At 49.4% G+C, this 27742-nt stretch overlaps 1 protein-coding gene across 3 annotated transcripts in view; it reads right to left on the bottom strand.

The window, feature by feature from the left end:
- The window catches only part of LOC144770102 (sterile alpha motif domain-containing protein 9-like), a 554812-nt gene that overhangs the window by 124442 nt on the left and 402628 nt on the right, over positions 1–27742 (bottom strand). The window contains exon 1 of one of the 3 annotated variants that reach the window (XM_078654354.1): positions 26837–27198. The exons of 1 other annotated variant lie outside the window; for it this stretch is intronic. In XM_078654354.1, the coding sequence (XP_078510480.1) occupies positions 26837–26934 (98 nt within the window). In that variant the 5' untranslated portion in view covers positions 26935–27198. Of the gene's footprint in view, positions 1–26836; positions 27199–27742 lie in introns of those variants that run through there. One more of the 3 variants, XM_078654355.1, reaches the window with a different exon arrangement.

Here is a 27742-nt window from a genome sequence, read left to right as displayed (position 1 = left end):
TAACGTCTTCAAGCTTATGTTCCGCAGTGACCACTGCCGGTTTCAGCTCCTGGAGCAGTTGTTCGTTGGATTTCACTCTGTCAGAGAGCTTGGCGTGGTCTGCTCTCAGCAGGCCAAGCCCCGTCGCCACCTGCGCAATGTCCTGGTGCAGCTCATCCTTCGTAGCAGTGATCGCGGCCAAGATTGCATCAAGGCGGAGGTTCAGTCTCTGTTCTTGTGGTGAGGGCCCCGTTGGGAAACCGCCATCCGTGTCCTCTGGCTTCCTGTCCCCCCGCTCTGGCGGCGCGGTGTCGCCAGTTCCCTGCGCGGCCATCTTGAACGTGGGAAATCAGCCACTCGAGCAGCCCCCTCTGACGACGGCCAGGCCCACCCGGAATCGCCCACCGGAATATCTCAAAGAGCGCGGCTCTCCAATCCCCAGGTCAAGCGGGAGCACGCGGTGCCAGCCGTCCTCCCTCCACGTTCAGCCGTCAGCCTCCAGTCCAGAAGTGCACTCCGTGCTGCCCCACTGTCACTCTCAGTGCGCCTGCAAAGTCTACCAGGTCCAGGGGGAGCAAGCCCAACCGAAAAGGCGGTCAGTTATGAGTTTGTGACCCTGGGCAAACTGAGCCCGTTGCCCCCGGCAACACTGGCCCTCGTGGATCGCAGCGCACGTTGGGGTTCAAGCACCGTGTTGCCAGCCCGGCGCACCCCAGCCTTCCACCGGGTGGGCCCACCTCCAGAGACCGATCCGTCGGCCGCCGCCCTGTCCGCCCGTTTCTCGGGGTGCTCAAGCGCCGTGGGCGGCCGCCCCCCCAGTGCCTCGCCAACTCGCTGCACTCCTCCGTGTCGTACCGGCCCCTGCTGCGATACACTCAGTGGCTGGGCGGCCCCACACTCCAGCAGCGCCTCCACCGGTGCAGCGCGAGCCCAGGCCCAGCTCTCCAGCCGTCCGAGGGATCAGGTGGGGGAGGGGCGCCGCTCTCACCAGTACTCCCCCGCCGACCTCCTCCGCTGCTCAGGACCTGCTCCCACGGTCCACTCCTCGGCCTCGCGAGGGCCCTCCGGGTGCCTGCAGCAGGGCCAGCACCCCTCTCCGCTCAGCCCCCGGAGCTCTCACACTGTCGGCTCGCCATCTTGCCTTTGTTGTCCTGCCAGGCCGATCAGGTCGCCAGGTCCTTCCTCACGCGTCGCCCAGGGTTCTGACTGGGGTCAGATGCTCCCCACTAGGTCAGCGACACCTCCGGACCACGATTTCAGCCGCCAGGCGGTACGGGGCGAAGTTTTGCAGGAGGAAAGACGGGACTCGGCGCGGAGCAACTCGCTCACGCAGCCATCCCGGTCGGCGCCGAAACCACGCCCACACAGTTAATGGACACATGTCTTTATTGGCTAACTTACAATCTTAAGCCCTCAGGAATGGGGAGTCACCAATTGGCTAATAAAATTATCATTGGCCAGGAGAGTGGGGGGGGGGTGGTCAGTACAAGTAAATCCATAAATGGTGATTGCGTGGTGATTAACTTTAATAATGCCTCTACGGGGCATTTTCTCTTAGATAATCTTTATAGATTTTCTCCTAGGAACTCGCAGATTATCCCTTTACCATTGGAGCATTTCTATAAGCAGGGTATAATGTCACGCAGGGATCATAGGGTCAGAAGAATGCTGGAACACCCTTTCTTGAGATGTAATGAGGATTCCAACACTAGTTCTGGGATAAGGTTGCAAAACAGATTCACAGCTATTTCGGATCTGGAATCCTGTGACTGACTACAGGGTAATTACACCGGTTCCTCCAGTGCTCAGTTCACAGGTGATATCATTACCCCCACTGTCTCTAGAGAGGGCTTCCATAGCTGTAACCCCTGTTCCCAGTAGCCAGGACACTGCCCTGAGTATTATACCTCCTCTGACTGTCACAGAGGAAATTATGACCACTCTAGCATTCTGGAATGTGGCAGAAATAGCCTCCAAGATAGGAAACCCCCATTGGCAAAATTTTTGGCAATCACTGGAGATTATATTCTTCCAGGAGACGTGGGCTAAAGATCCAGTCATTTTTCCTGGGTTTCATACCTTTCACACCCCTACAATTCCATCACCGTCTGGTAGGGCGAAGGGGGGACTAATAACCTTAATTTCTAACACCATACCCTTTCAAAGTCAGGCAGGTTGGCTCTTCAAATAGCCATGTCCAGCTCCTTCAACTTGATTATGGGAAAGAAGAAACCTGGTTAATTATCAACTATCCTAATAACCAATTTGGGAGAAATGTGAAGAAAGTGGCAGACGCTCTAGAAAATGAGATAGAGAAATTCATTGCAGTCATAAACAGGGGCCGTGTAAATCTCATATGGTTGGGGGATTCTAATACCCGCCTTTGCAAATTTAATGGGACTATGGTGTGTGGATTAGAAGACCCCCATGGTAATCCTTTTCAACATTTCATGCATAATGAGTATGGTGAAGCTTTAAATAGATTACTACATAAGTGGAATCTGGGAATAATAAACAATGTAAAGCGGGTGAGATAAGGAGAACATTTAGAAGGGGAAACCAAGAGTCCACGATCGACTTTATTTTAGCACACTAGATGGGAAATTGGTCCATACGGGCACTCTATTTTCCTCTTATAGTGAGCATGCCATCTTATTTATCCATCTAAGCATCCTGCTCAAGGCAAAAGACCATCAACAGGTAATGGATGGTGTGACTTTAACTAGGAAAAATGACTATCAACTGAAGTGGTCACAGGCTCATAAGGTAAATTTGGTCCCTGAAATATTAGCTCAAGCCAAGAAAGAAATCATATATTGCTCGGAGGATAGTACTTCCCCTTCACTCTTGGTCACCCAGTTTAGAGCCCTTTTGATGAAATTAAAAGAAGCACTTACTCGTTCAAAGGCAACAAATACTATATCTACCACCTGTTGGTTTGATTCACCTCCACTGCCAAAAAAGCCCTTGTTAATGCCTAAGCATGGCATAAGCAGGTGGAAAAAACTGCAGGAACATGCTTTGCTATCTTCAAATGGCTGAAGAAAATTTGTTGGATGCTACCTGAGCCAACCAAGAAGACGGTGGTGAATGCTTTGATTACCTCCGTATTGATTACGGAAATGTCCTGTACTTGGGCGCAAATAAAGCATTAATTCGTAAACTACAGGTGGTCCAAAATTCTGCAGCTAGGTTAATATGCAGAATTCCCAGACACACCTCAACCACAAAATATCTGCGAGATTTGCACTGGTTGAAGGTGGAAAAGCGGATCAGATTTAAGGCACTCTGCATTATGCACAAAATAAACATGGCCAGGGCCCCGAAATACCTGATGACACTAGTCCGTCCGTACCTTCCGTCGTGATCATTGCGCTCCTCTACCCAAAAGAAATTCACCATTCCCAGATTTAAGCTTTCCCGCGTAGGAGGCAGGTCGTTTTGCTATCAAGGCCCAATGCTGTGGAATTCCATGCCTCTTGCAGTTCGGATGGAAGATAATTACGGCAGATTTCGCAAAAGCCTAAAAACTTGGCTATTTAACATCTAAATTCCATACTTCGTAGTGTTGCTAACCTGTACAAATCTCCGCGCCGGGAAACCCTTTGTGGGTAGCTGTTGCGCGTAACAAATGCAATAAAATAAATAAATAAATGCCCTAAAAATTTACCCTAGAGATCCCATTAAGATACGAGCACTACGCAATGATTACAAATTAGCGAGAAGAAGAAGAGAGAGGGATCTTAGGTAGCAGGCCTGGGAAGATCTTGAACAAGCCGCTATTTCTGGTAGTAGTAGGGATTTCTGGAAAATTGTAAATGCCCCCTATTTTAAAGATTCCAAATATCCCTCCTTAAATACAAATGTAGAAAAGGAAGCACGGGTGGGACATTTTGAAATTATTTTTGACTCTACCACCCCTTTAACATTCCCACCCCCGACTCAGATCCCGCATCCCAAGGCAGGCAAACCTTCTCATTATCGGAGGCTTGAAAGGGGCTGGAGGCTTGTGCTTCCGGGGGCCTGATGGAGTCCCAATTGATCTCTTCCAGGAGAATTACAACATGTGGGTCCCCCTACTAACAAATGTTTTTAACACCATTCTGATAGAGGGTCCCGCACCATCCTGGAATCAAAGTGTAATAGTGCCTATATACAAAAAAGGTGATGAGGGTCTCCAAAGAGCTACCGCTCAATTTCCCTTCTCGACACCACTGCCAAGCTTATGGGACAGCTTTTATTAGCCAGACTGGAGGCCTGGGCCGAAGACCATAGCATTTTTATGCAGGTACAATATGGTTTCCCTACGAGAGAGCTTAGAGGGACGACCGGTGCACCGACGGATAGTGCGGTGCATCCACTACCTGAGCTCGTGCCAGGTGAGGTGGGGCAGTTCCTTCCCATCACGTGGGATGAGAAGATGAACACACATACACCATCAGGTGATATGGTTTTTGTTATTTTAATTCAGCAGTAGCAATAATGGTCCTGAAGAAGCAGCAGGAGATCACTAGACTCCAACTGTCTGCAGAAACATGTCGACCTTACACCTTTTTTAGTGGTCATTTGTTACACCACTAATTTTGCACTGTTTTTATTGATTTAGGAGTGTGAGGGTGTTTATTAAACTTGTTTTCCCGATCACGACCTAATTTTAGAGCCTTTCTCTCTTTCACATACACTTTTTCTTTGCACTGCTTTTCAGTTCCCCGAGTATACACGCCTTCTTCGCACATCTATAATAACACTACGGTTTTTCCTGTGCATGGCTTAGCTATCTGCCAGCCCAGGTTTTTTTACCCTCTTTGTGTTATTTATAAACATAAAAGATCCCAGATGATGAAGGGCGGTCTCGATGGTGGACTGATGGGAACTTGTTTATAATTAAACTACTCCCTGGTGTTGCTATATTTTGGGTACATTGTCTGGTCTTGGACTCACTGTTAATTTTGGTTGGTGTCAATTCTATGTAGGGGATTTAACAGTTGAGGTCGATAAACTTACCCCTAGGACCTTCCTTGTGTTTAGTAGACGCTGTATCAATGCCTAAACCTCTCGTTATCCATAGATAAATACACCAAGGCAAAAGATGGGACGATCTACATAGCCTTTATGGATTTGACCGCAGCCTTTGAATGTGTTTCTAATCAGAAACTGTGGTCTATGATGGAAGGCATGGGCATTGATCTGCCGATAATTCATTTTATTCGTCAGCTGTACAACAATGCCACTGCCTGTGTCCGTTATGGCAGGAATGGAGAGTGCTCACGTTTCTTTAAGATCGAGAAGGGGGTAAGGCAGGGTTGTGTCCTCGCCCAGTTTCTTTTTTCCATCTACACAAACGGGGTGGAGGCCGCCCTGTCTTCCTTACCTTTGGATGTGCCTATATTTGATCATACTCCTCTTCCGATATTGGCGTTCGCTGATGACGCAGTATTAATGGCTAGAACTGTGCTAGCCTTACTGTTAGATTTGGGGGTCTCTGGTTGGTAGAGATAGGTACCTTTGACCAAGTAGGGACCCTTGCGTCTAGTCAGGGTAAGGGGGTACACTCCTAAAATAAACCCTGCTCACCACCTTGGTAGCTTGGCACAAGCACGCAGGCTTATCTCAGAGGCAGTATGTAGAGCATTTTTGAACACATACAGTAACCCAGTGACAACACTACAGATGGACACCACACAAGTTGTAGTATTAAAATCAATATTTTTATATAGACTTAACACAAGGCGACAAAAATCCACAATACTGTACTTTAAAAATGGTAGAATTAGCTTAGTTCTCTTAGGATGTAAAATGCGACCCTTTGAGTTCAATGTACCTTTGGATGCGTAACGCTATACAACGAAAGTGTTGCAGGGAAGGTGATGCATCGGTTCCTTACAAGCAAGAATGGTGATGTGTCGGGTCCCTACTGATGCGTAGGGGATGCGTTGGTTCTTCTCTGCGAGGGGAGGTGATGCGTCTGTTTCTTACTGCGCTTCCGTGGCGATGCAACCAGCAGCGCCGTGATGCAATGAAGATCCGGTGCAAAGAAACAAAGATGGCGTCTTCTTCTTGATGCGACATGATGCGTGCACGCCCGGCGGCCGTCCGGCGACTCAACAATTCTTCTGAGCCTCAACAGGCCCTGCGACACGCTTCCCAGTGATACGGCGGCGTCCGATGCGACGTTGATCCTCTTCTCCGGCGATGCGAGGTGCTTTGTCGATGATGCGACAGCTGCAGCTGCGGCGGCATGCTTCTCCGTTGATGCGGCGGCATCTGATGCGACGTCGATCCTCTTCTCTGGCAATGCGACAACAGCGGCTGCGGCGGCAACAAGCTTCTTCGTGAGTCGCGCTTCCAGCTGCTTGCGACGCGCAGTTCCTCAGAAAGTCCGACACAACTGCTGGCACTTCCAATGAACTCTTGGGGAGCTGGTGGGTGAAGTCTGTTGTCCCTGAGACTTCAGCAGGAGGCAAGCTCTTTCTCAAGCCCTTGGAGATCCTATACAAGTTGATGAAAGTACACACAAAGTTCCTCTCTCCTTTCTTTGGCAGTTAGGCAACCACTGCAGGCCAATCCCCCAAGCAGCACTTCAGCTTAGGAATAGTCTCTCCTCAGTCTCTCTGGTTCCTCTCCTCAGTAAAGGTTTCTTCTTGTTTCCCAAAAGTTATCTAATTCTCTGGGGTCTGGGTCCCCTTTTTCATACACAGTTTATCTTTGTTCTCTGAAGGCAGCGAGGCCATTGCCTAGTCCAAACCAGTTCTGGTTAGTCCTGGAGCACTTTGTTTAGTTGTCTCCTTCTTTCCTTTCACAGTGCAGGGCAGAGACATCATGCACACCACATGAGGTGGAGCCAGCAATGTGGAGGGAAGGCACTGCCCTATTCAGGTCCCAGGTGCAACCCCTCTCACCCATCGATATGTAGATCTCTCTATTCAGCCCTGTGTGACTCACCCTGTCTCCTGGAATCCCCCAGCCCCGGTCACTCAAACTCCAGACAACGAATACACAACCTAGCAGAAGCAGGCTTGGATGGTTAGACAAAAAAATACCTACTTCCTAAAAGTGGTATTTTCAAACACAGAATGTTAAAACCAACTTCACTAAAAGATGTATTTTAACATCCTGAGTTCAGGCATACTAAACTTTAATTTCTACCTAGTTTTCTGAGTCAGTTAGATGTAATAATCAAACTTCCCATTCTGGCCTTTGGGGAACAGGCAGCCTTGTAATAGTGAAAAAGGAAAATGGCTGTAGTTCACTATTAGGACATGCCACACACATCAGGGCATCTCCTACCTTTTACCTAGAATGCACCCTGCCCTTGGGCCTACCATGGGGGTGACTAATATGCAGAAAAGGGAAGGTTTAGGGACTGGCAAGTGGGTGCACTTGCCCAGTCAGCATGGCAGTACCAGACTGCACACAGGCTCTGCGATGGCAGACCTGAGACACACTTTATGTGCTGCTCCATTGGGTGGCACAACCAGTGCTGCAAGCCAACAAGCAGCATTTGATTTACAATCCCTGGGCACACTCAGTGCACCATACTAGGGTCTGACAAGTAAACCAAAGCAGCCAATCATGGACTCACTAATCCTTACATCAATTTACCATAGGGAGCACTTGCACTGATCCACTAGATAAGCAGTGGCACAGTGCGCAAAGCATCTATAACAAGCAAAAACACAAGAGGCAACAGCAATAAAATGGAAGGGAGACCCACGCCAAGGTGGCAGGTCTAACACTCACAATCCCTAATAACATTATACACCACATCCATGGCCTCCCTAGATCTAAAAGTAAACACATCCAAATCCTTCATAATCGTAGCGGGAACAGCTAGAGGAGAGAATCAATCCTATTTCCATTTGGCAGCAAAGAAAATCGAGGTGGTAGACTGTTTTTCATACTTAGGAGTCCTCTTCGATAAAAATCACTCCTGGTCTAACTTGGTGGCAGCAAAAGCACAAGGTATGGAAAGGAGCCTTCAATCTATCAAGAGTTTTGCAAAGGAGTTAGGTGCTAGTCCCCTGGACACGATTAAACACATCTACTGCACAAAAACCAAGGATGCAACAACATACGGGGCAGGAGTCTGGGGGATGGCAAATGTTTACTAACTTCAGCAACTGGAAGATAGCTTTTTCAAAAATCGAGTATCACTACCACACTCAGTTTAAAAGTATATTTTACATCTAGAATTGGGGCTACCCTATCTGAGTGACTTTATATGATTGGCACCAATTCTATTGTGGCTCTCAATTTGGCGGAGGTCGACTGTAGATTTAACGCAATGTATCATCAAGGATTGCTGTAAACTGAATCACTATAAGAGGATTGGTTGGCTTATTATGTAGAGGCTGAATTGTTTGCAATAGGCTGGGTGAATTATTTCAGGACCCTAAATCCTGTAGGAGGGTTTAGAAGAAAAAGATAACAGAACTATTTATGCAGAGAGCAAACTACGCCCGAAGGGAAAAAAAATCACCTTAAAAAATCTTCCCGGGGGGCGTGGCTAGCAGCCTATGATGGCGGCCGCAGCTTAGAGAGGCTCCCGAGCAAAAGCGGTTTCCCACTATTATCCGACTTACTTATCCTGTCCTTGAAGGTGCCAGAAGGGGTGGATCGGACCCGGGGTCCCTGCGGCACCCGGCGCCGTGATTTGGGCTCGGTGACTGCCAGACTACAGACCCGGAGCGCCTGACGGAGCCTGAGAGAGGTGGGGCCCAGCGTCAGCCTGAAAGCAGCAGAGTGGCAGACGGCCTGAAGCCGACTGGAAGTTGGTCCGTGGCGGCTGTGATCGGCCGGAAGTACCGGCCCGGCGGGCTCGCTGCCCGACCATCCGTCAAATACCCCCCAGAAGCCCGGTGGCAGAGGCGGAACACCGCGACACCCAGAAGTGACCGACGCGACCGTGGGAGCGGGACCGGAGGGGCAGGAAACGCCGTGGATCCGAGACGCAGAGCCGCCATTTTGCGCGCTGGGAGCATCACGTCCCTGCAGAGGCAGCCCTGGTTGTGCGGAGGTCAGACTGGGCTCCTGGGACCGCACACGAAGGTCCGCGGCCTTGGCACTCTTTCCTACGGTGGCGGTTGGGCAGAAAGACGCCGCGAACGGCAGAGGCGGTAAGGCGGGCACCCTCCCCCCCCCCCCCTCCTGACAAGACTAGCTGGAGGGCTGGGGAGAAGCTGGCAGCGCACGCGCCGAGGGGACACAATATCTCAGCGGACAAAGGGGCACGATCAGGACCTTGACTGGGCCCGCTGCGCCCCGCCTGGTGTAGAAGCGGCGGGCAGGAGAGCGCCCTTATCCACTCATACACGTGTGCATGACTCCCTGCCTGGCCCCGCGTGGACAAACCCAGTAATCAAGAGCACACGGAAGGTTATCGCTCCCCCTCCCTGAGAACTCCATTGCGGAACGGCAAGGGGCCGGCCCTCCTTGACCCGAACACCGTTCATCAAGGGCGGGCTGCGGCGCCGGTACACACAGCATCATGACGCACAGGGGCCCCAGACAAAGTGCTACCCAGGCCAAGCTGGACAAATTCGCCTATGAACGGCAGTCCCCTCCACAAGAACAACGCAAGACGGCCGGGAAAACGACGGAAACTGAAGGGACGAAGAAGGCCACAATTGAGGACGTCCTGGCGGCATTGGCCCAGGTACAAGCGACAGTGGGAGCTACGGCCACCGAGGTCACCTTGATACGGGCGGACCTCCAAAAAATGTCGGAACGGGTCAAACAGGTAGAAGTGGTCACCAAATCATTGGTCAAGGATGTGTCTGAACTACAAACGGCGATGGAACGACTACAAGCGGACAACAAACTGCTCCGAGATAAACTGGACGACCAGGAAGGCCGCTCCCGGCGCAACAACGTCCGAATTATAGGTGTACCGGAATCGGAAGATACGGGAGCGATGGACCTCTATGTGGAAGACATAATTAAAACCAGGCTCCAGCCTAAGGGACTGTCGAATTTCTTTTCGGTGGAACGAGCCCACAGGGTGCCGGGGGGAAAGCCCAAAACAGGAGCCCCGCCTTGACCAATACTAGCGAGGCTATTCAATTTTAGGGACTGTGACGCCATCCTACAGGCCGCAAGAGTGGCGCCAGTCATCCAGATCCAAAACTCGAAAATAGCGTTTTTCCCGGACTACACGGCGGAGGTGGCTAGGAAGAGGAGGACGTTTCTGGAGGTCAAAAAGACGTTAAGGGAGAAAGAACTGCCATACTCGATGATATTTCCGGCCCGGCTGAGGGTAGTAGCGGACAGGAAGGTGTGGTTCTTTGATACCCCGGACGCTGCCCGGGACTGGCTTGAGGGATGGCGCGCCGTAGACCGGCAGCGGAAAACGCACAGACAGACCCTCGACCGTGGAGGAACCAGCGGGACAGGCTCACAGGCATCCGGTCGAGGTGGAGCGGAGGGATCACCCACGCATGGCTTTACAATAACCGGCGAAGAAGCATGATCCCTACACTATGAATGACTTTGGTGGCGGTTGCTGACGGCAGGCATGCTGTCTCGGGGCTGTAAGTGGACTCTGGCGAGACTACCCCGGAAGCACGCAGGGATGCCGCCTGCTCGGAGAGACACTCTCCCCCTTACACGCAAGTACTTTGGTTGTGGGATGGGTTAAGCACTCTGCTCAGTTGGGGGGGCGGGCAGTTGGAAGTCCGTTAGGCAGGGATGCAGGGCGGGGGGGTTGGGGAAGGGATTGTTTTTTTAGAGTTAGGAACACACTTGTACGGTCACAGACAAAGCCTAGGCTTCCACATGAGTCAACTCTAGGCGGGAGGAGAGGGCGGGAATGTAGAGCCCCCGTGAGGTCCTCTGGATCCTTCGTAGGCAACTGTACACCCGGCACCCAGGCCGCACTTTCCCATCGTTACACCATTAATTCCAGAGTATCCAATGGCAGGCGTTTCAATTCCTGATAGCAGTGCTGTAGATGTTGAGACACAATGCCCTGCCTTGCGCATCATGACCTGGAATGTGAGAGGGCTGGGGGACAAGGTTAAACGGGGGTTAGTCCTTACCGCGCTTAGGAGACAGAAACCCACCATAGCACTACTGCAGGAAACGCATTTAACTGGGGGAGCGGTTAAAGCCTTGGATAGACGAGGCTACAAGATGGTGGTCCACTCGGATTTCACGTCCGGCTCCAGAGGGACCGGTATCCTGATTCAGAAAAACACACGGTTTATCACCTTAATTACTAAAACTGATGACCAAGGCTGTTTCGCAGCCCTGCAGGGGCAGTGGGAGGGGAAGCTTCTCAACCTAGTTTCAGTATACATTCCGCCGGCATTGCACTCGATACACCTCCCTAAACTGGGTGATTTTATTCTGACTCTTCCTGAGGGGGAGGTTATCCTTGGAGGGGACTTTAACGCAATTCTAGATACACAACTCGACAGGTTCCCCATACCGGCCCCCACGGGAGGGACCCCCCGCCTCCAACGATTCTTAACAGCCATGGGCCTGACTGATATCTGGAGACACCTCCACCCCACCACAAAACAATACACCTTCCACTCCACAGTCCATGGGAGTTTGTAGAGAATAGACCACTTTCTGACCCTGGGAGACGGCCTCCAACATGTAGATACAATGACAATTCACCCTCGAGGAATCTCAGATCACTCTCCACTTACGCTCACACTCTCTTCTCAGACACGAACGCACAGGCGCATGTATCCCATACAGGCTGCTTATCTCAAGGTTCCCCAGGTCCGTAAAGCTCTGAAACAGGCGACGACACAGTATTTTACTGAAAATCTACACTCAGTACGCTCCTCTGGGGTATTATGGGAGGCATATAAAACGGTACTAAGGAGACAAGCCATAAACACCATCACGGGTTATAAACGCGAACGTTCTCGGGAACTGGATGGTCTGGACTTGACTTTGCAGGAATTAACAAAGGCACACGAACGATGCCCCACTCCTTCCGCCCTGCACGCACTGACACTGCAACAGCAGCTTTATAACGACCACCTACGTCTCCACGTAAAAGGGCATCTGACGGACACCCAGAATAGGGTTTACGAGGTGGGGGATAAGGCGGGGAAACTACTGGCATGGCTTGACAAGCGGGAAGGGAGATCTAGGGGAATCCAACATCTGAGGGACAAATATGGAACGATACATACTAACCCGGAGCAGATTGTGGATCTGCTTGCGGCCCACTTTGAACGGGTATACACCCCGGACCATGTAATCACCTCTGAAATGGCCAGAGACGTACTAGCACCGATCGAGGTACAGACGCTGTCCTCGGAGGTGTCCTGTGAGTTAGAGGCAGATATCACCGCTGAGGAAATACAACTGGCTATTCGTGCCCTGAACCCGGGTAAGGCTATGGGGCCTAACGGGATACCAGTAGAGTGGTATCAAGCAATGCCTGAGACCCTCAGTCTACATCTGCTGGAAATGTTTAAAGACTGTCTGGAGAAAGGTACACTCCCGCCAGACCAAAGAGCAGCGACTATAGTGGCCATCTCCAAACCGGGCAAACCGCCTGAAGACTGTTCCTCTTACCGCCCCATCTCGCTGCTTAACGCAGAAGCTAAAATACTCGCTAAACTTCTGGCGATGAGAATCTTGCCCCATTTATCATCTCTGATACACCCGGATCAATCCGGGTTTATGCCACACAGAAATACAGCGTTGAATCTGCGCCGCCTACACGGGGTACTGGCCAGGGCGGATTCGGTAACGTCCCAGGCGGTGATATTAGCCCTCGATGCCAAAATGGCTTTTGACCTGGTGGAATGGACATATTTGTTTGAGGCGCTGTCGCACCTGGGATTTGGACCCCGCTTCATTGCATGGGTCAGGCTGCTATATACTGACCCGGTGGCCAGAGTGGTGGCCAATGGCCATATCTCGCGGATGTTCCCGTTGGGGAGGGGTACGAGACAAGGCTGTCCCCTCTCACCCTTGCTGTTCGCGATCTCGCTGGAGCCCCTCGCCACGCTTATTAGAACCTCGCCCCTGCTTAAGGGCATCTGCTGGAGGGAGGGCTGGGAGGACCGGCTGTCTCTATACGCGGACGACATGCTGATATACTTATCTAATCCTGACGATGGAGTGCCGGCCCTACTACAGCTTTGTGACGCCCACGGCAAGATCTCCGGATATACCCTTAATTGGACTAAATCGGAATTATATGTTCTGAAGGGGCAGCCCTCTACAGATAGCGGGCTCATCGTTTAAGTATTTAGGCATTCATATTACTAGAGACCCTGCAGAGTTCATTGACAAAAATCTGAAGCCCCACTTAGATAGGCTCAGGCAGGACGTCAAATTCTGGTCCGAACTTCCGTTAACGCTCTTGGGACGAGCTGCACTTTACAAAATGATGGCCCTGCCCAGATTTCTATATGTCCTTGAGAACACGCCTTACCCGGTTGCCCCTAAATTCTTTCAGACGGTCGCTGCATTGGTCTCTAACCTCCTGTGGGGGACCCACCCTGCTCGCATCGCCCAATCAAAACTACATAGAGGTTGGTTTGATGGTGGCATAGCCCTGCCCAACTTGAAATTATACTACTGTGCGGCGCACCTTAAACCCATCAACCACTGGCTCCACGCTTCACAGGCCGAGCCAGCTTTCCAGACCGACAGGGGACAACTGGGCACTGACAGCTTGCTGGCTCCGCTGTACGACCACCGTAAAATTCGCGCTTTAGTGGGACCCACCAAATTAACGGTCACGATCTGGCACGCGGCTACAGCTGCTCTGGGATGGAAAGGGAAAATCACTAAGCTGATTCCACTGTGGGACTCTCGAGTCCTCGGCCACATGAGGAACAGCAAATGCTTTTCACACTGGGACACTATAGGGATCTCCACGGTGGGAGATCTTTGGGAGAAGGGAGGGGTGATACCCTTCAGTAGACTGAAGGAACTGTATGACCTCAGTGAGAGGGAACTTTACAGATACATCCAGATACGACATGCTTTGCTAGCGGTTCTGCCCGTAGACACAGACTTGCCTGAGTCTTCCCCACTGGAGGATCGCCTTCTTACTGAATTCATGGTTGAACGCGCAACATCCCTTACCTATCGCAAATTGCTCAACAATTTACTAGACCCAACACTGATATTAAAAACGAAGTGGGAGGGGGACACTAGTGAGATGGATGAACACGAGTGGAATGAGGCACTGGCGTCACCTAGGGAGGTCGGCATCTCTGCAAGACTATGACTAGTGCAATTGAAAATACTACACAGGGTATATTATACTAGAACACTGTTACACCGTATTCACAGGATAGGACACCCTTACTGCCTTCGTGGATGCGGGGAGGAGGGTACATTCTTTCACACCATATGGGATTGCCCCCGAATTCAGGAATATTGGAAACAGATACTGCGAACAATCTCACAAACACTAGAAGTAACACTATTACCTTACCCGAAGAGATGCCTTCTGAATGTATGGGTACCTACAGATCTCTCCAGACATGGACGAATTTGGGTCACGGTAGGATTGATGGTAGCGAAGAGAGATGTCGCACAGCGCTGGGGGGTGCCGGAAGTACCGACCAAGTCGCAATGGTGTTTAAATATGGATAAGGTAATGGTGACGGAAAGGGCGGTGTACTCTAACCGTGCCTGCCCGGGGAAATGGAATAAAATCTGGTCAAAATGGAATATATACAGAGGCGAGATTTGTGACCCCTTGCCGGAGGATGAACTGGATGAGTCGGATGAAGAAGGGGTGGAGGAATAGTGGGCTAGGCGTTCTGTGAGTGCGGTGGGGCCGGGGTTTAGGAGAGGGGACCCTTTATACATTGCCTCGCAAGATTACAGGGCCGGAAGTACATGGAGCTCCGCGTTAGAGGCCTGCATGCTTAGATACAGCTTTGACCCTTATGAGGTGTGGCGAAACTAAGGAAGGATCTGTCATGGGACACCTAGGAAAGATACTTACAGATGATCAGTAATATACTATAAATGACCACATTCTTGTTCGTACTCAGTTAATTTGTTTGTTTTTTGTTTTGGTTGTAAAAATGGAAATCAACACCCATTATTTTCTGGAAAACTGCAGTAAGTGCCGCAACCTGTTCTTGCAACAACTGTAATGCTCTATATATTGTTTAATATTCCTTCGCACTTTCTGTGATGTTGCATCGAGATTATGACCATGTTGTAGCGGCCAGCCCATCGGGTTGTAGGCATTCCGCAGTGTAACTGACTAATGCAATAAAAGTTTTTGATTTAAAAAATAAAAAATAAAAAATCTTCCCTTGCATATGATCTCGTTCCACCAAGAAGAGGGGAAGGTTTTTATTACCTCTCTCGTATTACTAACGCACAGCATAGATTTTTTTTTTAGAATCAATAATTTTTATTGAGCAGCATAACATATCATAACACAGCTCAGCTGCCTACATCCACTGGCCGGCAGAGCAAGATCCATTAGTATTAAACACAGCATTTGGGTCTACACCCCAGAGGGCAACCCCGCGAAGGCGAATGCAATGCCATGAGGAGCAGTCAGTACAGTCATCAATCTACTTCAATTAATAATAGAACCAGGAACAACAAACGAAAAGGAGCCCCCCCCACACCCCGCCCCCCCCTCTCACCACCCTCCTCCGCATCAGCCTCATCTTCCCCCTTTACACTCTAAGCCGCACCCTCCCCCCAGCACCTCCCAGGCCATTCAAATCTTTTGGGCGGGACCCCCAGGCTCCAATCGGATAAGTTGCAGGATCTGGAAATATATTGTAGACACGTTACCTCACGCAGATCTCGGGATAGAAGACGAATGAATGGTTCCCACAACTCCGCATAATCCGCCCCCTTGCCATCCATGCAGAGCGAGAGTCGCTCTATAGCCAATAGGTGCCACAGCCGTCGGATCCAGTCCCTCGGGTCGGGAGAGTCAGTGGACCTCCATTGCACTAGGATGACTAAGTGCGCCACTAACAAGGCCAAAGCAATCTTCTTACCCCTCAGTGAGCGCAAGGGAAACACTTTTGCATGTGGAAACCCTAGCAGCACATGTTCAGGGGCCCGAGGGAACATGATGTGAAACGCATCGTCTAGATCGTCAAGGACCGCCTTCCAGTATCGCTCTAGCTTTGGGCAATGCCATAGTAGGTGCGTCAAGGTGCCCGGGGCACCACATCCCCTCCAACACAGGCCTGAATGGTTCGGGACCCAGGACTTAATACGAGCTGGGGTATAGTACCAATATGTAACCACCTTATAGGCTGACTCTGCACCTGCAACATTGGCAGCGGTGCGGTGCGCGCGGTAGAACACTCTTTCCCACTCCTTATGTGACAGCGGGCGTCCCAACTCCGTCTCCCAGCAAACCTGCGCTTTAGTACGCAAAGCTTTAGGGCACGCCATGATCATGGCGTACAAGTCAGATATAAGTTTGCGATCATCTTTCTTGCAGACCACCCAACGTTCAAGGGCTGTCAGCGGGCAGGACATAGCAGCAATGTTAGGGGGCCGAGTGACCCAATGCGCCACGTGTGAATAAGGAAATGCATCAGATTCTAAGAGAGAGAAGTGGTCCCGGCGGAGCGAGGGGAACGAGATTAGGCCATCAAGATCAAAGAGGCAGCCCACTCTCTTTCAACCTTCCTCCCTCCAGCGCTGAAAGATCAGGGACGAGCAGCCAGGCGGGAAGTCTGGGTTGTCTACAATAGGCGTCATAGGCGATGGGAAAATAGTCCAACCTTTACGCTGTGAAGAATAAAGACCCCAAGTTCTGTGTTTTCGAGGGAGCCATAACTCACGGCAAATAGTGCGGCCCGCCACCGTCTGGTCCATAAAATTCCAGTGCTTACTGGAATATGGCCTGTTCCATTCGAGGATGAATCGCAGACAGGCCGCTTGGTAGTATGCTTTCAGTGAGGGAAAGCCCATCCCACCGCTGGCCTTAGGGGCTGTAGGCACCGAGAAGGCAAGCCGTGGTCGTTTATGGTTCCATAAGAACTTAGTAATCAGCCCCTGCAGCTTCTGTAAGGTACCCAGCGGAGGGCTCAGTGGGAGCAGCTAAAAAAAGGTACAAGATGCGTGGGAGTACCGTCATTTTGACTGCTGCCAGTCTACCGAACCAGGCCAGCTGGAGACGGGACCAGTCGGACAGCGATTTGGCCGTTTGATCCACTAAGAGCTTGTAGTTAATGGAAACTGTCTGCGCTATAGAGGGTGCAAAGCGAATTCCCAGGTATGGAATGTCGGAGTGAACCCACTGGAAGGCAAAATCCTGTTGTAGGAAAAGTTGACTTTAAATCCCGCAACTCCACTAAATTCGTGTAGCTCTGTCGATAGGTGCCGCAAGGAGGTGTGAGGGTGTGTGAGCGAAAGAATCACGTCGTCCGCATACAGGCTGATTTTGTGCATGTCTGCTCCAAATTGAATCCCCGCAATGCCCCCATTGGACCGCAGCCGCTGAGCAAAGGGCTCCTTATAGTGCGCAAAGAGCAACGGGGACAGGGGGCACCCCTGTCTCATCCCAAGAGTGATGGGAAAAAGAGTAGACCTACGCATACAGGCAGCGAACCCATCGCAGGAAGTTAGCCCCCAGACCGAAAGCTTTCAAAACAACAAACATATACATCCAATCTACACGGTCGAAGGCCTTCTCCGCGTCTATGGATAAGAAGAGGGCCTGTGTACGAGAGCGGTGAACTAAGTCCATGAGGTGCAGAAGTCTCTTAGGGCCAGATGTAGGTAGGCTTTTACCGGTCGGTAACGGCCGAATTCGGCCGTTACCGACCGGTAAATGGAATTTGAGATGTAGGGGGCATATTTTTACAGAATCGGTAAATTTACCGATCGGTAAATTTACCGATTCTGTAAAATACCGAATCGGTAGGTGGGACTCTTCTGAGTCCCAGAAGCCTTACCGAATCGGTATTTTACCATCAAATTCAATTTGATGGTAAAATACCGATTCCGGTGTGCATGCACATGTGTGCATGCACACCTGTGCCATATGACAGGCAGACCTGCCCTTAGGGCATGTATGCCTGCCACATGGCACCCGAACCTGTTTTGGGGGTGCTAGAGGGTGTCAAAGTGACACCCCCTGCACCCTTGTGAAATTCGGTATTTACCGATTCGGTAAATACCGAATCGGTAATGCCCATTCATTCCTATGGGCTTCAAAGCCGATTCGGTAAATGCACATCTGGATTTACCTACATCTCAGTACTTCTATTTTACCGATTCATAAATACCGAATCGGTAAAATTCGGTATTTATGAGTCGGTAAAATAGATTTACCTACATCTGGCCCTTAGTGTTGTCCCCCCCTTGCCGCGTCGGAATGAAACCCGCCTGGTCCGGATCTATGATGCCGTCCATTAACGGGCTAAGGCATGCGGCTAGAACGCTGGCGAAAAGCTTGGCGTCAATGTTGAGGAGTGAGATTGGGCGGTACGATCCACATTCCATGGGGTCCTTCCCAGGCTTCGGGATGACCGTGATAGCGGCCTCCGACATGGAGGGAGTCACCTCCCAAGACTCCAGGAAGGAATTAAACAAAGAGTGCGGGGAAATAGCTGCTTCAGACAAATGGGGCATGAGGGAAGTCCTAGCCAGGAAGTGATCTAAGCACGCATACGTTTTGTGAGCTGAGGAATAATAAGTGAAATCGCGCTCTAGAGGATGCTGAGTGCGCCAAATGTCATGCAGCCCTCCGTCTTGCAACCACTGCTTCCCTCCCTGCGAGAGGGCTCCCGATTGGTGTGAGCGCGCAGCAGATCTATCCAGCTTTGAATCCATCACTACATTCAGGTCCCCTCCTACCAGCACATAGACATCTGGGGAGGCTAGCAACTCGGCGAGAGCCGCCTTCAAAAAGGGCTCTTGGCGTTCGTTTGGTGCATACAGTGAGCCCACTGTGAAGTGTGTGTCCCCCCAGTGAACCCGGACCGCCAGGAAGCGCCCCCTAATATCAACCACTTGGGATAGGATCTTGCGGTGGGCCCTAGCGCTAAACAGGATAGCCACCCCATGTTTCTTTTCCGGACCTGAGGACCACAACTGCACAGGGAAGCACCTGTCCTTCATCCTCTTAGTATCTTTGGAGAGGAGATGGGTCTCCTGCAACAGACACACATCCCCGTCCGCATTCTCTAATAGCGATAGTATGGCTGCACACTTAACAGGGTTATTGAGGCCCCGAACATTCAAGCTAACAATGTTCAGATCCCTACTAATATTCGCCGGAGATGGACGAAGGCACTAGCCGGAACATCTGAGACAGGGCCACATGAGGACATATCGGAGGCACCCAGCCACCCCAACCGACACTAACCCACCCAGAGAACTGATGCGGAGCCCCAAAAACAACCCCTTCCCCAAAACCCCTCCCCAAGCACCCTACAACATAACAAAACCTTAAAAAGAGTGTAAAGCAAGCTGGGAAATGACCAATATTCGTCAAAGGGATCATTCTAGAAAGGACACGTGGCGCCATTCAGAACCGTACCCAACCCTAATACAGGGCACCACTTTTCACTAGGGACAAAAGAGGAGTGGATATCACAGTCTTAACTCCCAGGGCCCCCTCCCGACGCCGCCATTCAACTCATCCCGGGCCAAACAAACAGCATTCAAGAAGCACCCTCGCTGTCAGTCACCAGTGCCACCAAGGAGACGGCCGCCTCTCTTTCCATGAGACTGGCAGAAGGGTCTGGTTTCCCCAGCGGGTGCGATCTCCCCACGGTCTGCCATTCAGTGGAGCGCCTGCCTCGCTGAGCGGGAGACCTGGCCGGACTAGTGGGAGTGTCCGACCTCTCCAAGCCCAGCGCCTCAAATGCTGCATCCAGGGAGCGAAGCTGCAAGAGTTTTTCCTTAAACTTAAAAATTATGCGGAACGGGTGCCCCCATGAGTAGGGAATGCCTTGCTCCCGCAAGTACGTGGTGATTGGTCTGAAACTGCAACGCTTGATGAGGGTAGAGGCCGCTAGATCCTGAAAAAGGGCAGGTTGATGCCCGCGAAACTGTAACGAGGGGAGGGTTCGAGCTTTGCGTAGAATCTGCTCCTTGATCTGGAAGTCGTAGACACAGACTAAGATGTCCGATGGGGGGGCCTTAGCGCTCCTCGGGAAGCCAACTCGATGTACCCTGTTCAGCTGAAGGTCGAGGTCGTCCCCCTCATCTAGGATCTGTCAGAACAACGCCGTCACATACTCCCGCAAGCTATCCCCCTCTCCCTTCCAGGGGACCGCTCGGATCCTGATGTTATTCCTCCGCGAGCGATTTTCCAGATCTTTGGTATGCGCCTGTAGGTCGAAGGTTCTGTTCCGTTAGCCGAATAACATCTTGCTGGAGCTGATGGAGCTCTTCGGCAGTGCCCAAATCATGGTCCTCTAGGTTCGCCACCCTCTCACCAATGGCCTCGACATCCCGCCGCATTTCACGGAGATCAGAGGAAAGTTGGGAACAGATTTCCAGGATGTCTTCCTTAATGGCGGCAAAAAGCTCCAGCATGAAGGCCTTGGTAGCCGGCGCCTCCACGTCCTCCAGTTGCGTGGACTGGGTATCCGGTTGCGAGGCAGCCCGGCTCCCTAACTTCAGCAGCGGGTCCTTCGGGGGCTTGTCCTTCTTGCTGGGCTCGTCACGAGCACCGCGGCGCCGTGGCCCCCCCCCCCCACGCCGTGGGGGACTTACCCCCGCAGCGAAGGGGTTAAAGGCTCTCCCGGATCCGTTTGTGTGCTTTTCCCTAGCTTCATTTTTGTGAACTTGTATTAGAAAGAGGAAAATGCGGGGGACGTTGCCTTAATTTGTAGAAACTAAGATAGAACTGGACTCATCTAAGCAATATGGGCTTAATTGTTAGTAAGAAATTTTTAGGATTTTAATTGATTTTAATGGTTTTCATGAGAATTGTTTTACTATGCACATGCCTAACTTGATATAATGGTCTTTTAAACTTTGTATATATGGTTATATAACCTGTCTTGTAACATTTAGGATGAATTTGTACTTTTGTGATCTGTTTTAAAAAGATCTAATAAAGTTGTGTGATTAAGTGTATACAATGAGACACGTTTCAGAAATCACTGCTTTTTACCCCGATGAAGAAATTGTCTCAAAATAGCAACAGTATTTCTGAAGTGCTAACCCCATGTCAGAAACCCATTTCGAAAAGTGGTTTTACTTGGAACAGTTACAAAGTAGAGCGTAACTTTCGCTATGATGAAGAAATAAAGGCAATCATTGTGCACAATACAAAGCAGTAACGTTGAACAGGTAAGTTATTTTATTATTATTATTTTTGTTGTTCGTCCAGGTTCGTTCGTCCCTCCACTCCCCACTTTGCCCATAAACCAGACGCTACTGTTATCAAGTGTAGATGGCCCAATAGCACACCTGTCAACAGGGTCGGGGTACTGGACTATAGGGCAATCTGACAGTGGTTTAAGTCTGGACTGACAGATCCGTTTATGGGACAGTTTTTGGCTATTTGTGGGCCTGTTTTATAATCTTGGTTTTTGTGTTTTATTGTTGACTCCCATGATATTGCCTCCAACTTTGCCTGCAGCAAGCACAAACGCATGCTGTCGCTCGTATGCTGTAAAACACTAATTCTGTATTCAAAACAGCCCGATTTGCAAATGCTGGCCAATTTATAATTAATTAAAATTAATTTTAATAAAACGAATTTACTTACAGAAGATACATTTTCTTTGCTGTCCTGGCCTATTTATTGTCCCAGTCCGACCCTGTCTGTCTGCCTAAGGGGGTAGCCAGAAAATTACCCCCAGCATTGATATAAAGCTTTGATGGCACAAAGCAAGTAAGCCGACACCTCCCTAGAGGAGCTCGAACTTCTCTTCCATCCAGGCTTCTATCCATTCATCCTTTCACCCTTTCATACACCAAATAAAGTTTATTATCATGATTTGGAACTCCTAAGACATCCACAAAAGAGAATACACAAAACAATTTAATTCAATTTAGAACATAGAACATAATTCCCCAATGCCATTAAAAAGAATCCATAGAATTCATCAAGTCATAGAAACATAAACATCACTAATCCAGTATTCATACTAGTATCAATATACATTTTAAAAAGCATTTCAAAAATTTAAAAATTCAACAACAGAACATTTGATTAGGGGGATTAAACAGTAGTTGTAAGGCTTCGGAGGAAGATCGTACCGACAATTTCAGAAATATAGGCCTCAAGAATGTACGGCAGTACAGTAATAAAGCCAGGCAAACAAATAAAAAGTGCTCCAGACATTGAAAACCTTTCTGACAAAGGCTACAGATTTCAGAAGTTCCATACCATTTAGATGTTAAACAATTTAGAGGCAAAATATCCAATCGTAGGAAACATCTAACCCATGAGGCACATTCCATTTCACATACAGTTGGACTTTTTTCATAGCAATAGTATCCTTTAACTTTTAGTAGCCCCTTTTCTTACCACAAGCTTCGTCGTCCAAGCAAAAGCTAAGAACCAACAAAGCCTGTTTTAAACGGGCCTTTAATTGGGAGGTGGAAAGTGAAAGCAATTGACTTTGGTCATGCCAAAACTACTAGAAGGGAAATGTGAAATTCCTGTAGAATAGAGTTTTTTCTTTTTCTCCACAATAATTTCCTTTCTCATATAATACCTTAGAGTATCCCTTCACTTTTCTTGTGGCAGGAAGCCCACCAAACAATACCCGCCAGACCTTGTCCATAGGTGCTTTTAATCCCGAATTCTAGCCTTAGGGCTGCCACTGATGCTAAGGTGTTACAGGATATTAATCTTCTCAAAATCTACCCCTTGACTTTATTAAAAAGCACCATCTTGATATATCTATGAGCTTTCTGCATACAGTAGATTAGCAGGAATTTTGACCTGATAAACAGATAGAAGATGAGACAAATATCTTCTAACTGAACATTATAAAATGCTCCCTGTCCCTTAGCCTGGGACTGAGCCTTACACACGTTATTTGAGATATGATCAATACACCAGCTTATATCCATTATTTCACTTTTACATTCTTACATCCATTTTTTTTCATGCATCATTCAATTTTTCCCCTTTTCATCAACCCATCTACTCTGCCATTCACCCATCCATTAGATTAATAAAGCGTGGCAAATCACCTGTGAGGGTCTCAAGGCGCTGGAGTTGCTAGCCGCTTCACTGAGAAATTCATGAAAAAAGAGGCAAAAGCAGGAGAAATCACTCAGAAAAATGGGGGAGAGAAAGGAGAAAGCAGTAAAAGATGAGACATAAACAGGAGAAAGCACTCAGAAAAACGGGGGAAAATGAGGGAGCAATAAAAAAAACTAGGCAAAAGCAGGAGAAAGCACTCAGAAAAACGTGGAGTAAGCAGAGCGGTGGAGCAGTACGGGAGAGCTGGGTCCGGGGCCTGCACAAGAGGGTCGCACTGCGGCCTCCATTAAGTAGGTCTTGGGAGAAGGGAGGGGCACTGGGAGGAAGTGGGCGGGCCCAGACGGGAGTCGGAGAAACAGGCAGGAACTGGAAGTGAAGAAAAAAACAAGGAGTAGCAGTAAAATATGAGGGAAAAGAAGGAGAAAGCACTCAGCTAAACAGAGCATGGAGGAGAAAGCAGCAAAAACAAGGAAAAAGCAAGAGAAAACTCCCAGAAACATGGGGGAAAGGACAGACAAAGCTGTAAAAAAAATGAATGGTAAAGCAGGGAAGAGGAAGGAGAAAGCACTGGGCGGGGCGGGGGTAGGCAGGAGGCAGGAAAACGGGCAGCATGCAGGAGCGGCAAGATAAAAAAAAAAAGGAGAAGCAGTGAAAAATGAGGAGAAATCACATAGACAAAAGGGGAAAGGAAAGGGAAAGCATTGACAAATGGGGCAAAAGCAGGAGTAATCACTCAGAAGCAGACAAAAGCCCTCAGGAAAATGGGGAGAAAAGGAGAGAACAGTAAAAAATGAGGCAAAAGCGGGAGAAAGCTCTCAGGAAAACGGGGAAATGAAGGAGAAAGCAGTAAAAATGAGGCAAAAGCGTCGAGAAAGCACTCAGCAAACTGTGAGGAAGCAAAGTGGTGCAGCAGCACGGGAGATCTGGACCTAGGACCTGCTCAATGGGGTTGCGCTGCGGCCTCCATTAAGTAGGTCTTGGGAGGAGTAAGGGGTGCTGGGAGGCAGTGGGCAGAGCTAGGCAGAAGACGGAAAAATAGGCAGTAGAGGCAGTTGAGGAAAAAAACAAGGAGAAGCAGTGAAAAATGAGGGAAAAGAAGTAGAAAGCACTCAGAAAAACGGGGGAGAGGAAGGAGAAAGCCATGGGATGCGGTGGGCAGGGCTAGGTAAGGAGCAGTAAAACAAGTGGTAGGCAGGAGCGGCAAATGAGAAAAAAAACAAGAACAAGCAGTGAAAAATGAGGGTATAGCAAACGAAAGCACTCACAAAAAAAATAAGGGGGGAAAGTTAGGGGAAATCAGTGATAAATGTGGCAAAAGCAGGAGAAAGCACTCCGAAAAACGGAAAAGAGGAAGGAGAAAGCAGTAAAAAACAAGGGAAAATCAGGAGAAAGCACTCAGAAAAACGTGGGAGAGGAAGGAGAAAGCGCTTGGAGGCGATGAGCAGGGCAAGTCAGGAGGCGGGAAAATGGGTGGCAAATGAGGAAATAAAAGAAGGAGAAGCAGTAAATAATGAGGGAAAACAGAAAAATAGTGGAAAGGAAGGGGAAAGCAGTGATAAATGGAGCAAAAGCAGGAGAAAGCATGCAAACAAATGGGGAGAGGAAGGAGAAAGCAGTCAAAAACAAGGCAAAATCAGGAGAAAGCATGCATAAAAATGGACGTGGAGAAAGCTGTGAAAAATGAGACAAAGGCAGGAGAAAAGACTCAGAAAATGGGGAGGAAGCAGAGCGATGCAGCAGCATGAGAGAGCTGGGCCTGGGATCCATCCATCCACTCTGCCATCTTTCCATCTATTGACTCTGCCATTCATCCATCCCTTCATCCATCCACTGGACCATCCATTCACTCGCCCATCCACTCTGCCATCCATTTGCTCATCCTTTCTCTCACTCATCCATCCATCCATCACGTTACCATCAATCCATCGGCCCATCCTTTTATCTGTCTATCCACCTATCCATTCACTCATTCCTCAGTCTACTAAGACATTCATCCACCCACTCATTCATCCATCCACTCATACCTCCATCCTTCACACTTCCTTCTATTCAATATTCCATATGTCCCTTCTTAGTTTACCCGTTTTTTTGTATTTCCTTGCTCCCGCTTTCTCTTCTATTGACGCTTTATTCTTTCATAGTGTCAATTATGATTTTGTCTGCCGAGTTGCAAACAGAAGTGGCCCATAAAGGGACCCACCCCTGCTGTAGCTGTCAAAGTGATGGGCTCATTATGCCCCTACTACCATCTCTTTAACTTAAAAATGTAGATGCAATTAGTCATTTAAGAGGTTGCTCCATTAAGGTAGAGAATGAAAGTTTTAGAGAGCGATATATGCTTTAAAAGCATTTGACCCCATCCTAGAAATGGGGTTTCTGACTTCTTGGCATGGCTGACCCACGTTCCTTTCCACTCATATTTTTTTATATTTCTTTTGACTAAGTTTCTGTGCTTTTAGCATGATTGTTATCATCTTGGAGATGTGCTTTCAAGCAGTGTATTACTATTGATTTGTTTTGTTGTTATTTGAAAATCAATGCCGAAATAAAAAAATAAAAAAATGGGGTTTCTTTTTGGCTGGGGTATGCACCTAAGTCAGGGAGAACCCCTCACTCTAATCGGGGCAAGTCAGTTACAAAATAAAGATAACCTGTGCTCACCCTCGGGTAGCTTGGCGCAGATAAAGCAAGTTTATCATCCGAGGCAATGTGTAAAACATTTCTGCAACACACTCACACAGGAACACAATGAATACACCACAAAAGAGACTCCACACCACATGGGATTACATAAAAATAAATTATATTATACATAAAACCAGAGCAAGATTATATGAATCATAAATACTTTGCACACTTTGCAATTACTCAGATAGTACTCGCTATCCTGAACTAGGCAAGACTAAAAATGACATACATCATAACATTAGTGCATGTAGTGCAATATAGATCAGAAAAAGCACATACATCACCATATATAGCCATAAGAACATTGGGCACAGTGCACCCACGCTCTTAAACTTAAACATTATGTGGTAATCATGCACCAAATGTAGGGCACAGGAGTACCTGTGCTCCCACTACCTTTAAATTGGTGATCCAGGCAAGTTCCTGGTGGCGGTTACACACCACGCTCTGGGGCCTCCATCGAGGTTGCACCCAGTAATGCAAACAAAAGACCAAGTGCCCCCTAGGTTCCATGGTGGGGGAGTTGGGGGGAAAGGCACACACTTGCGCAATCATGCAGGAAACCTTGTTAGTTCCTCCTCGCATCCAGTGGACCAAATGCAGCTGCTGCGAGCATTGCGGTGCAGCTGCTGCAAGCATGCGGCGCAGCTGCCAAATTACAGCACCGACTGTGGAAATCTGAAATAATTTCCGTTAGCATTAGCTGAAGCCATTCTATAGGAGGCAAGATGGCGATCGTGTGAGATCGCGGTGCGCTCTGACAAGTGCTTGAGGTCTAAAGAAATGCGGGACATGCAGTGTGCGTGTGCAAAGTGGATCGGATAAACAAGGGGGGTGAATCCTGAACTCCGCGGCCACTGATACTACCGATGCTACAAATTGCCGGATAGAACAATGTGGCAATATCGAAAGAACTTAAACGGAAAGACAGAGGCACAAGAGAAAACGGCTGATCACTATGCAAGGGCGTCTGTCAGGAACCGGATCTTGACACTGGGATCCTTGATCGGCCTTATAGTGATCCGCCACTTGTGTAAGGATGGCAACAAAACTCACCACAAGACTCGCAGTGCCGCCAAGCAAACGTACTTCGCTGGAGATCTGGAGCGGGAGGCCGACGGAGGTAACGCCACGGACTTCAGAGGCAGCAACATGGCAACAAAGAATGCGGCAGCAGTGGCAGCAGCCGCTAAAGCAAGGGCTGCAAGAATAGCCCAGCGAGACGGAGTGGACCCGGGCAGACAAGCCAGTGGCACCTCGGAAGCTGCCACCGCAACAAAGACACCGAAGCAGGGAACTGCGACTGCCGGGAAAGGCAGTTTGACCGGCCCGTCAGTTGCGGATCTACTTCGGAAGACGCCGGCGAAGCTCCTTCTGTGTCAAGTCGGGAAGGGACAGCGAGGCGTTCAGCAGACTCCGGCAGTGGGGAGGAGCAGCGTTACTGACTGTAACACGGACATGCCTGGTCCAGCTTGTGACCGCGTTAATGGAGCAAGCCCGGTAAGCTCTCAACGCAACATTATAGAATCCGGGGGTGATGCCCCTCAGATAGAACAGGGGGCAAAATGGCTCAAAATGAAAAGGCTACCATTGACACTGGCCTAACCGCCCCCCCAGCCATTGATGAAACTATACCCTCCGCTCCCCCGGTGTACATGGGCAATCAGAGAATGCCTGATCAAACGGAGATGGCAGCTCCAGGCAGTAGCAGTAGCAATCTGAGCCAGCCAGGGGCCAATATTGTGCTATGTCAAAAAGATGCACCTCAGACTGAGTCAGGGCCTGAGGGGTCGGTGACAGCAGAGGCTATTGGGAACAGTACTGAGGCGAACCTGGATAAGGAAAAAGATCTGAGTTACTTTTTTTCATTCTCGGATGAACTTGAGTGGTCCGATGATGGCACGGGCTCTCCTCTAAGTGATGCAAGTGAGGATGAAATGAATATGAAAGATTCCAAGACAG

Source organism: Lissotriton helveticus, chromosome 7 (assembly GCF_964261635.1).
Source record: "Lissotriton helveticus chromosome 7, aLisHel1.1, whole genome shotgun sequence".
Classification (NCBI taxonomy): Eukaryota; Metazoa; Chordata; class Amphibia; order Caudata; family Salamandridae; genus Lissotriton; species Lissotriton helveticus.
Note: the sequence above shows the minus strand (reverse complement) of the source record. Positions and strands in the feature narration are given on the sequence as shown.